The 10,324-nt window shown below is 46.6% G+C and overlaps 2 protein-coding genes across 3 annotated transcripts; one reads left to right on the top strand and one right to left on the bottom strand.

Moving 5' to 3' along the window:
• The first annotated feature begins 3 nt into the window (after positions 1 to 3).
• DDX27 (DEAD-box helicase 27) lies at positions 4 to 6,505 on the top strand. The gene is made up of 21 exons (XM_033001015.2): positions 4 to 140; positions 324 to 458; positions 562 to 621; positions 859 to 1,012; positions 1,381 to 1,424; positions 1,589 to 1,675; positions 2,433 to 2,538; positions 2,622 to 2,795; positions 3,110 to 3,260; positions 3,416 to 3,515; positions 3,624 to 3,765; positions 3,841 to 3,994; positions 4,108 to 4,189; positions 4,265 to 4,442; positions 4,582 to 4,688; positions 4,857 to 4,962; positions 5,087 to 5,181; positions 5,277 to 5,403; positions 5,667 to 5,751; positions 5,965 to 6,039; positions 6,332 to 6,505. Exons 1-21 carry the CDS (start codon positions 51 to 53, stop codon positions 6,345 to 6,347), a joined length of 2,268 nt encoding a protein of 755 aa, XP_032856906.2. The 5' UTR covers positions 4 to 50; the 3' UTR covers positions 6,348 to 6,505.
• Positions 6,506 to 7,458: 953 nt separating this feature from the next.
• Positions 7,459 to 10,173, bottom strand: SNRPB (small nuclear ribonucleoprotein polypeptides B and B1). 2 transcript variants are annotated; one of them, XM_042801044.1, is made up of 8 exons: positions 10,144 to 10,173; positions 9,948 to 10,059; positions 9,717 to 9,868; positions 9,116 to 9,227; positions 8,724 to 8,876; positions 8,195 to 8,333; positions 7,890 to 8,015; positions 7,459 to 7,644 (listed from the first exon to the last, which is right to left on the bottom strand). In XM_042801044.1, exons 2-8 carry the CDS (start codon positions 9,948 to 9,950, stop codon positions 7,607 to 7,609), a joined length of 723 nt encoding a protein of 240 aa, XP_042656978.1. In that variant the 5' UTR covers positions 9,951 to 10,059; positions 10,144 to 10,173; the 3' UTR covers positions 7,459 to 7,606. The 2 variants fall into 2 exon arrangements, with proteins under 2 accessions (XP_042656978.1, XP_042656979.1); XM_042801045.1 differs by lacking the exon at positions 10,144 to 10,173 and adding an exon at positions 10,078 to 10,100 and having other exon boundaries at positions 9,948 to 10,017.
• Between the last annotated feature and the right edge of the window lie 151 nt (positions 10,174 to 10,324).

Here is a 10,324-nt window from a genome sequence, read left to right as displayed (position 1 = left end):
GCTCACGTGGTTGGCGCGCGGATCCGGGGCGGGGCTGTGGGGCTGCGGCCATGCTGCAGAGCTTGGGCCTGGTGGGCACTATCGCAGAGGGGGACGTGGGGCCAGAGGATGTCGAGTCTGGGAGTTCCGAGGATGAGGAGGTGGGTTGGGCTCGATCTATGGTCCGGGTCGTGGGCGGGCCGGGCCGGACTGGTGCAGGGGCCGGGCCCAGTTGGATCGGGCCGGGGCCGGCCTAGGTCGCATTGGACCGCGCCGAGCTGGGGCCGAGGTTGGTGCGGTCGATTCGACCGCCCCGTGGTCGTTGTTCATTGGTGTCACGACAGGAGCTGCGCCGGGCGCCGGGCCCCAGGCGGCGGGGCCCCGCAGGCGGGGACTTCAGTGCCGCTTTCGTCTTCGGCGAGGCAGAGGCCAGCGGGGAAGGCGCCTGGGCGGCGGCGCTGCGCCAGCTCCGTGGCAAGGTGAGGGCTGGGGCCGGGACTGGGGCTGCAGTGCCTGAGGCCGTAGTGCTCCACGCTTTCCCGGGCTCTTGTTACAGCTCCTCTGTTGTGATTTCCTGTCTAGAGAGCAGCGACGACGCTGGATGAGAAGATTGAGAAAGTGAGACAGAAAAGGAAGTTCCAGGTCAGGACCTTTCTCTCATTACTGTAAAGACTAGTATGGGTTTGGCCTCTTGGCCACCTACTGTGTTCCCTCCAGAGATACAGACTCTATAAGCATCCTGAGGTGCAATGCTCAAGCTGCAGCTCATCACCTTGACTGGGTTTGCAGTCACACCCGATACATTGCTGAACTGTTGGGATTGAAGTTTCTTTTTTATTCTTTCTTTTTAAAACTTTTTTTTTTTAAATCTTTTTCTAGGAAAGAGAAGCTAAACAAGCACGAGTGAGAGATGAAGATGTGGAGACTGAGGATAATCAAAGAAAAAAGAGAGAGTGTGAAGATTTCAATAGGGATGAAGAAGATGTGGAGTCTCAGTATTCGTTCAGTGATGAAACTATCTTCACAAAAGCAGGTATTAGCAGTACATAGATGGTCAGGAGCAAGAATCTGACAGACTGTTGACTTGCTGGAGAAAAGTCTGTAGTGAAACATTGCTGGAAGTGGACAAGAATCTCTTAATTTTTGTTGTCTTCCTTCTGCAACATTCCTTCTGATTTTGATCAGGCTTATTTTGAATGGTAGCCATAGTACTTTAATTGAACTCATCCATGAGGAAGGATATTTGCTTGATATTTTATTCCATGGCATGCCTGTACTTGTTTCTGAGGCTCCTTCTTCAATAGCTCGTTCAGGGCAAAAAGTATGAGATTAAGATAATTATCGTATCTTATGTGTTTAGCTGTGCTTGTTAATTTCTGTCACATTTCTCTTTCTCTGCAGATACGGTCAAAGTGAAGGAACGGAGATCAAAAAGAGGAGAAATGGTAAGTGTTGGACGGAATGACCCTAGGTCATTCTCCAGCATTTCTTCTGAAGGAATTTGACTTTGCTTAACAAACTGTAGCTCAAAAAATAGCCCAGAGCCCTTTAATAACATGTTGTGTTGCTGTCTGCATTGTTCCAGTTTTGTTGTTGTTGCTATTCCTAGGAAGCAGAGAGCTTTTTTGAAGATGCCTCTCAATATGATGATAACTTGTCATTCCAGGACATGAATCTTTCACGACCTTTGCTAAAGGTATTTACCTAGTTTAGTTATTACGTATATTAAGTCTCTCCACTAATCAGAACTGTCAAATTCCTCTTCTCTTTGCAGCCTCTCTGAAAAGGCAGTCATGTGGGAGCTAGTATAGCAGTTGTTATTCCTGAGTAATGGAAATCATTTTTTGATTTGCAATGTGTCAACACTATCTTGAGTGAGACTTGTTACAGTGTTACAGAATCACAGAATTGTTGAGGTTGGAAGGGACCTCTGGAGGTCATCTCGTCCATCCCCCCTGCTCAAGCTGAGCCACCTAGAGCTGGTTGCCCAGGACCATGTCCAGATAGCTTTTGAATATCTCCAGGGATGGAGAGCACAACCTCTCTGGGCAACCCGTGCCAGTGCTCAGTCACCTTCACACTGAAGAAGTGTTTCCTGGTGTTCAGAAGGAACCTCCTGTGTTCCTCTTTGTGCCCATTGCCTCTGGTCCTGTCACTGAGCACTGCTGAAACGAGCCTGGTTTCATCCTCTTTTTCATCCTCCCTTCAGGTATTTATATACGCTGTCAAATTCCCCCTCTCCCTGAGCCTTCTCCAGGCTGAACAGTCCCAGCTCTGCCAGCCTTTCCTCGTATGTGAGGTGCTCCAGTCCCTTCAACATCTTTGCGGTCCCTTTGCTGGACTCTGTCCAGTATGTCCATGTCTTTCTTGTACTTGGGAGTCCAGAAGTGGACACAGTACTGCAGGTGTGGCCATACCGAAGACAGAGTTTAATTGCTCTTTCTCCTTTCTAGGCAATCACAGCTCTTGGCTTCAAGCAACCCACCCCAATTCAGAAGGCTTGTATCCCAGTGGGACTTCTGGGGAAGGATATTTGTGCATGTGCTGCCACTGGGACAGGTAGGAGGTTGAGCAGTGCACAGGAAACATGGAGAATTAGCTGTTCACAATAATTGGTAATTCTTCTTAATTTTCTTCGTTAGGTAAAACAGCTGCCTTCATCTTGCCTGTCCTTGAGCGCCTGATTTACAAACCTCGGCAGGCTCCAATAACACGGGTATTGGTTCTAGTGCCAACACGAGAACTGGGTATTCAGGTGCACTCTGTCACAAAACAGCTGGCACAGTTCAGCAGTGTCACAACTTGCCTTGCTGTAGGTGAGTATTAAGTTGCTTATGTGAATGGTACAGCTTACTATGTTATAAAGAAATGGGAATTCTGTGTTATAAAACTGGAAGCTATGTGGTTATTGCAGGCATGCTTCTAGTAGGTGTGCTGTGGTTTAAAATCTCCATTTCCAGTACTGTGCTGTACTTTTCTTTTGTTGGTTGATGAGAAATAAAAGGTTAAGTCACTTCTAATTGTGAATGTGGAATTAATCAGTTGTTTCGCATTCCTCAGGTAATTTGCATCTGTGTGTTCTGCTGCAACCTGCTCAGGGAGTCAGCAGTTCATGTTTGCTCTCTTTCAGGTGGCCTAGATGTGAAGACTCAGGAAGCAGCTCTGCGCTCCGGACCAGATGTTCTTATCGCCACTCCTGGGCGACTGATTGATCATCTCCACAACTGCCCTTCTTTTCACTTGAGCAATATTGAGGTGCTGATTTTGGATGAAGCTGACAGGTAGGCTGAGCAGGATATCAGTGAAAAATTAGGTGGTAGTTTTCTGCTTTCCTTTTCCCAGGCTATAGGGCAGACTTTGTTGCCCTGCCTTAAGTTATGTTTCTTAGCTAGAACCAGATGAAGCTGCCTTACCTTGCTGTTTTTCTCACATGTAGGATGCTGGATGAATATTTTGAGGAACAGATGAAGGAAATAATCAGGTTGTGCTCCAACCACCGTCAGACAATGCTTTTTTCTGCCACAATGACAGAGGAGGTAAGACAGGCTGCTGAGAAGCATATTGAGGCAGAAGGGTGAATAGAAGTTTGTCTAGTCTTTTACCAGAGATTATGTGGACTTTTTTTTCTTAATCTGTTTCAATAGGTGAAAGATTTGGCTTCTGTTTCCCTGAAAAATCCCATCCGAATTTTTGTGAACAGCAACACAGATGTTGCCCCTTTCCTGCGACAGGAATTTATCCGGATCAGACCCAACCGAGAGGGGGACCGTGAGGCCATTGTATCAGGTTAGTGATGAGCAAAGAAAAGCTGGAATCGGTAGGGTGACTATGAAGCAGGCACCTGAGAGGACTTTCTTTCAGCTCTACTGACACGAACCTTCCCAGATCATGTGATGCTTTTCACCCAGACCAAGAAGCAAGCTCACCGTATGCACATCCTACTCGGGCTGATGGGTCTTCGGGTTGGGGAGCTTCATGGGAACCTTTCTCAGGCACAGCGGCTGGAAGCACTCAGGTATAGCAGGTTTAGTTGGCAATCATAGCCAAAAAAGAAGTTAGGAGTTGGAAGTTTTAGAGCAGAAGTGGCTTGCTGTATTCATTGCTAATGCATTTGCTATCTCTCCTTAGGCGCTTTAAGGATGAGCAGATTGATATTCTGGTAGCTACAGATGTGGCTGCGCGTGGACTTGATATTGAAGGTGTTAAAACAGTGAGTATTTGCAGTCCTGAGCTTTTTAATAAGTCCCTGAACGTTGTTTCCCTGCTAACACTGTTTCTGTTATAGGTAATCAATTTTACCATGCCAAACACCACCAAACACTATGTTCATCGAGTGGGTCGGACAGCACGAGCAGGCAGGGCTGGTCGTTCAGTTTCACTTGTGGGTGAGGAAGAGCGCAAGATGCTAAAGGATATTGTGAAAACTGCCAAAACACCAGTGAAAGCCAGAATTCTCCCCCAAGGTATGCACTTCGCTGAGGTAAAAGCATGAGAGCAGAACACAGGGAATATCATGGTACAGAGGGACACTAAAAGGGGTGCTGAAAAACAAGAGTAACTTTACATAAGCTGCTTCTAGAACGTTCACGCTATCATTTTCAGATGTCATACTAAAGTTTCGAGAGAAGATTGAGAATCTAGAGAAAGATGTGTATGCAGTTCTGTGCTTGGAGCGTGAGGAACGTGAGATGCAGCAGTCAGAAGCCCAGGTAAGCATTTTTTTAGGAAATTTTTTTTTTTTAACCATAGTTTTTTTAGTATCTGGAGTAGATAAAGTGCATGGGGAGGTTACCCTAATGTACTTAACCTTCCTATTTTAGCAAGGGAAGAGAGAGATATTTTTTTATCCACCATGAGCTCACTTCTTATTATCTCAGATCAGTAGGGCAAAGAAGCAGCTGGAGACAGGAAAACAAGAGACTGTAGGTGAGGGTTTGGAGCGGAGCTGGTTCCAGACCCGTGAGGAGAGGAAGAAAGAGAAATGTGAGTCCTGATGCTGCTGCCATGTTAAATTCCATTAAATTCCGTAACTGCAATTGGACCCCGCTCTGTACTTTAAGAGAGATTGTTTATTCTTTTTTTTTTTTTTTTTTTTTTATCTCTCCAGTGGCTAAAGCACTGCAGGAGTTTGACCTAGCATTACGAGGCAAAAAGAAAAGGAAGAAATTTATGCAGGACAGACAGAAAAAAGTCCAAATGACAGTGAGTACATTTATAGACAAGTGGGACCCTGGGTGAACTATCCTAGTTTTCCCTTAGCAAAACCTCACATTACTGTATACTTTAACATCTTTCAGCCAGAGGAGAGATCACAGTTTGAAATCTTAAAATCTCAAATGTATGCTGAGCGGCTGGCAAAAAGGAACCGCCGAGCAAAGCGAGCCAGAGTCTTGCCAGAAGAGGAACCAGCAGCAGTACCAGCAGGTGGAGACTTGTTTTACAGCTGACTTAAAAGTGTCACTTACTTTGTTATAAATAGGTAAACTAAACTGATTTGTATAGGAGGCACTGATCTTTGAAGGAATGGCCACCAGTGCTGGCCAGGGTGAGTGTTTGCAGGGAGGAGTCATTGCTTTTCCTAATGGTTAAGCTAACTGTTGTGGTCAAGGCTGCTGGGCTCTAGTAAACAAGATGATTCTGTAGCCTTCTCTTTACAGCTCACATTCTGACTATCGTCTCTGTCTTAGGCCCCAAGCGGAAGAAAAAATTGTCTGTGTTTGACGAAGAGCTTACCAACACAAGCAGAAGGGCTCTGAAGCAGTACCGTGCCGGGTAATGTCTTAGCAGTAGTGTTAGTCCAGACTTCAGTAGGTGGGATTTTTTTTTTTTTTTTTTTAACATCTCTGGACTTTCTCAGGGATGCTTGGATATTGGCGAAAACGGTGGGCAGAGCAGAGAAGGGATTCTTTTAAGAAGTACTTGTGCTATTGATGTACTTCAGTGGTTTTTATCTTGCCTTCCCCCTCTCCCTTCTCTCTTTAAAAGGCCATCATTTGAAGATAGAAAACGCTTGGGTATGGCCCAACATAGGAAAGGAGGAAACTTCAAATCCAAGTCCAGGTATAGCTCCGTTTACTTTCTTATTCCAAGATACCTTTTTTTCCCATGCTTTTTCTTTCCCCCTCTTGTAATTGTTCAAAAGTCCTTGCTAAAATGTTTGATGGTTCTGCAGTAGTAGTTTACCCTCCTACTGCAGGTCTGTTGCTGTGAGCAATCAAGGATCCTGCCTTTAATAGCACATTCCTAGGCTTCTACTTTGGAAAGCATTACCTAGAAAATGCTGAGTGCTGTTCCTTACCTATCATTGAAGTAACATTCCACCAGCCTAACTCTCAAATACCTTCTCTTTCAGGTACAAGAGAAAGTAAGGACTGTTGGTAATTACCAAATGGGCTATATCAGACATGCTTGCTCCAGGGCCTGAATTTCAAGTTCTGGAATAGCTTTTGGGATGTTTGTTAATACCTGGTTGAAGACTCTGAAAACATCTTCAGCAGCCCATGCAATAAAAGATTGATTCTTTTTATGTTTTTCTAAAGTTTGGTGTTTTATAGGATAGCTAGGACATCTAGGAGCTGGGATATGTTACATTTTTTTATCAGACTTTTAGTTCATGTAAGTCATCTTCAGGGCAAAAACTGGAGAACACTTACTGCTTTGTTCATAGACTTTTGCGATCTCGATTAATTAACATGGCTGAAAAGGATTTCTGTGGCTGAAAGCCCATTTCTAAAATAGGGGAAAAGTTTTGCAGACTACCTAACACAAAAATGGTTTCAAAGGTGACAGTCACAGGAGTTAAAACAAATCTCCAAGAGGTTAGTACCTGAAGAAAGGATTATCTCCAAAGTGTGGGGTGAGGGGTAGGCAGATGGCTTCCTCCTAACTGCCAAGAAAGCAGCTGTAAGCTGAGCCAAGAAGACTACAACCAGAATGGAGGCTGTTTTACATTATTGCATATGTAATTAATTAGAGGTTCGCTCATCCTTTTTACATCCTGGCTTTACTTTTTTACTAGAAGCAATGCAGCTCCACCTATAAAGATCAAGCAAGTTTACTGCAGGCTAATAAGCAGTAGCTTAATGCAGAGCATGAGGCATCACTATTCCTAATATAGGCACCACTGTACTTGTTCCACTGTGACTAAAGCAGGGAGAAGTCTGATCAGTAACCCATATTTAATTTTACTGAAATTATAAATTCTTCCTTTGAATTTTTACCATCTCCAGCATCCCAATGCTTTTTTTTTTTTTTTTCTTTCACCCTCATCAGCCTTGATAAATGTCATTGATAGGCTTTAATTCATATAAGGAACACAGACCAAATACACACCTAAGTGGCTCAGATCAGCTGTCAACTTCTGAGCTGTCAATAGAAACTGAGCATTTTGCATCAAATCCACTCTTCTGGGATGAAGTGCAGTAGTGAAAGAAAATGGCTTGCACTCCTGAAATAGACCGGTGCAACAGTGAGTCTAAGTACTGTGTTTTCCAACTTTATTAAAAAGGGCAAACTTTACAAGCAGTAGATATAAAATATGCGTAGCAAAGTTTTGACAAGTGGTGTACTGTTCCATACATTCTCTTTATCAGTCTTCTCACCGATCAAAAGTACATTACAGAATACCTTACGGCCTTGGTGGACGCATACCAGGTGGAGGGGGTCCTAGGAATAAAGGAAAGAGTTGATGAGAAAAGAAGAAGCAAGGCTAAACACAGGAAAGATGTCTTCCCCATGCTCAAAGTGGCCTTAGGATCCCTTTTTTGGCACTAAGGCATTTATTGACAATTAGCATAGCTAGGGAGGTAGCAAAACCTATCACCTTTCAAACAGTGTATTCACCTTTCCAACAGTTTATTTATGTTATGGTTTGTTAGAGCTTCTAGACCTTTAAGATAACCTCCACTCACCTCTCATTCCTGGGGGTGGTGGTCTCATGCCTGGTGGGGGCATTCCCATAGGAGCACCTCGACCAGGTGGCATTCCCATCGGTGGGCCCATAGGTGGCCTCATGCCTGGAGGAGGTCCCATCATTCCTTAAGCCAGAGAAAGAATAAACATAAATCCATCTCAATATTCAAGACACTAGGTGGATATCGGAATAATCCTCCTTAATAGCAGATCTTCATCAGACTTGGATAAATACCTCTTTATCACCAATTCTGCCATATAACACAAGCTTCTTGCTGCCCCAACTCTACAGAGTGATTCTTACCTGGAGGAGGTGCTCCTCTGCTCATGGGTGGGGGAGGGCCCCCACGCCCTGGTGTGTATTGAGTTGGGGCTCCTGCTATGCTAGCAGTGGCTGCTGCAGCAGCAGCTGCAACCGTTCCACGACCCTGAGGTGTCATCACCTGTAAACAAAATAAGTAAGTTCACAGAGAAACAGCTTTACAGTAACTGAAAAATAAGGAAGATTTAAGTTCCTATCCCTTCAGAAAACCATGCCAGTCTCCTCTTAACATTAAATGATGCTACAAACCTGTAATACAATTCAATGGATACCACTTGAATTCTGGGGAAGAAGCTGCACTTTTCAAGCCTCTTCTTCCATCATGTAAGACAGAGTTCCTAGGGGGGATCTAGTGCCAAAAATGCCTTGCTAGGCCCAAACTCCCTGGTAACAGAAACTAAGATTACAGTTCTTCCACTTCGTCAATTTCTTGCATCACACTGGTACCAAGAATTAAAAGCCACCCCAGAATGTAACAGACAACTCTTTTTAGTGGGTCACAGCATCTCACCTGCTGGGATGGTCCTCCCACTCCTCTGACAGGACCAGCTAATCCTGCTGGAGCCTGTGGCATGGGTGCACCAGCTGGTACTCCCCTCCCTGCTGCTCTCCCAACTCCAGGTCCTCCAGCAGCACCAGCAAGAGGTACACGGGCAATTCCAGTCTGAAAACAGACCCCACCAAAAGCAAGATCAAAACAAAAGTTCTCAGATCTTAAGGATGCCCACAGCCCTCCTTTGTCTAAGCCCACAAAGAGATTAGAACTTCCTGCAGTGAAATTTGTTGGACCTAGTCACAACAGCATCTGGAAGTCTAGGACAATACTGTAGTAGAACTCTCCTGCAAGGAAGCAAATTTATCAGATGTCCCCCTTCTCTTTAGTTCTGTGCTCATTGTCCTTACATCTTTTGGGGGAGGTCCTTCAACTGTCATGGACACAAGGTTTTCTCCTCGCAGCAACACAAGACCAAGGACTCGTTTCTCTTCCCGCTCTGGCTGTTTTGAATTTTTAGGTCTAGTGAGAAGAGAAGGAAAACATTGCAAGACAGAGGAAAAAAAAAACAGTCAAATAAATCAATGCTGGTCTTTGAATTTGCAACAGAATATGACTAGGCTACTCCGGAGAGAACCTACTGTAAACCTCACATTCTTATACGCCTCAAACTAAGTACACAGAGAGGTCTAAACACAAGATGCATATTACCTCCATGACTTTCTCCCCCTGATGCTTAACTGTTACAGTGACTATCTTGGCATCCTGTAAAGGTGTATGTTGGTTATTAGGAAAGAAGTGAAACATAGTGGCCCTTGAACCCTGGTAGTTTGGGGATTTGACAAACGAGACTAAACCCACGACTATTTCCCTGGAAGCCAGCAGCACACGTCACCCAGCAGCTGCGTGCACTCTCCGCGCTCGGCCTGCCCCGGGGCCTCCCACCGCAGCCCCGCCAGAACGGGGTGCAGGGCTGGCGGGGCACCGCCCGGTGCGGGCCGCGCCGCTCACTTTATCTTGCGGAACTCGTCGCAGTCGCAGAGGATGAGGTTCATGTGCTTGTCGAAGGCCTTGAAGGTGCCAATGAAGACGCGACCATCCTGCAGGATGCACCGCATGCGGTAGTCGATGTGCTGCAGCATCTTGCTGCTCTTCCCCACCGTCTGCAAGAGACCGAGCGCCAGGGTAAAGCGGGGCTCGCTGCACCGCGGCCGCGCGGCCCCGCCGGAGCGCCCGGCTCACCATGGCTGCAGCTCTCCGCGACCCCCGCTGCCGCTGCTATTGCTGCCGCTGCTGCCGCTATTGCTGCCGCTGCTGCCGCTATTGCTGCCGCTGCTGCCGCTATTGCTGCCGCTGCTGCCGCTATTGCTGCCGCTGCTGCTGCTACTGCTGCCGCTGCTGCTGCCGCTGCCGCTGTTGCTGCCGCTGCTGCTGCCGCCGGTCCCCGCACACCGCCCGCTCCGCCGGAAGCTCCTACGTGCAGCTGCGCCAACTTCCTCCCGCCCGCACGCGGCTGCCCGCGCCGCGCCGCGCCCCGCCCCTTCCGGCGCGTGCTGGACGCGCTTCCGATGGCGCAGGAGAGGCCCGGCGGGGCGGGGCCGTAGCCCTCCTCACGGTCT

Source organism: Tyto alba, unplaced genomic scaffold (assembly GCF_018691265.1).
Source record: "Tyto alba isolate M040663 unplaced genomic scaffold, T.alba_DEE_v4.0 Super-Scaffold_33, whole genome shotgun sequence".
NCBI lineage: Eukaryota > Metazoa > Chordata > Aves > Strigiformes > Tytonidae > Tyto > Tyto alba.
This window is presented reverse-complemented; position numbering and strand designations above follow the sequence as displayed.

Bases quoted from the DNA above. Each gene is read 5' to 3' on its own strand.
- DDX27 (XM_033001015.2), top strand. From the start codon at position 51: ATGCTGCAGAGCTTGGGCCTGGTGGGCACTATCGCAGAGGGGGACGTG. The intron at 1,676-2,432 runs GTATTTACCTAG...TCTCCTTTCTAG, and splicing joins TTTCACGACCTTTGCTAAAG to GCAATCACAGCTCTTGGCTT. The intron at 3,516-3,623 runs GTAAGACAGGCT...CTGTTTCAATAG, and splicing joins CTGCCACAATGACAGAGGAG to GTGAAAGATTTGGCTTCTGT.
- SNRPB (XM_042801044.1), bottom strand. The intron at 9,228-9,716 runs GTGAGCGGCGCG...TCTTCTCACTAG, and splicing joins GACGAGTTCCGCAAGATAAA to ACCTAAAAATTCAAAACAGC. The intron at 8,877-9,115 runs GTAAGGACAATG...GTCTGTTTTCAG, and splicing joins AAGGACCTCCCCCAAAAGAT to ACTGGAATTGCCCGTGTACC.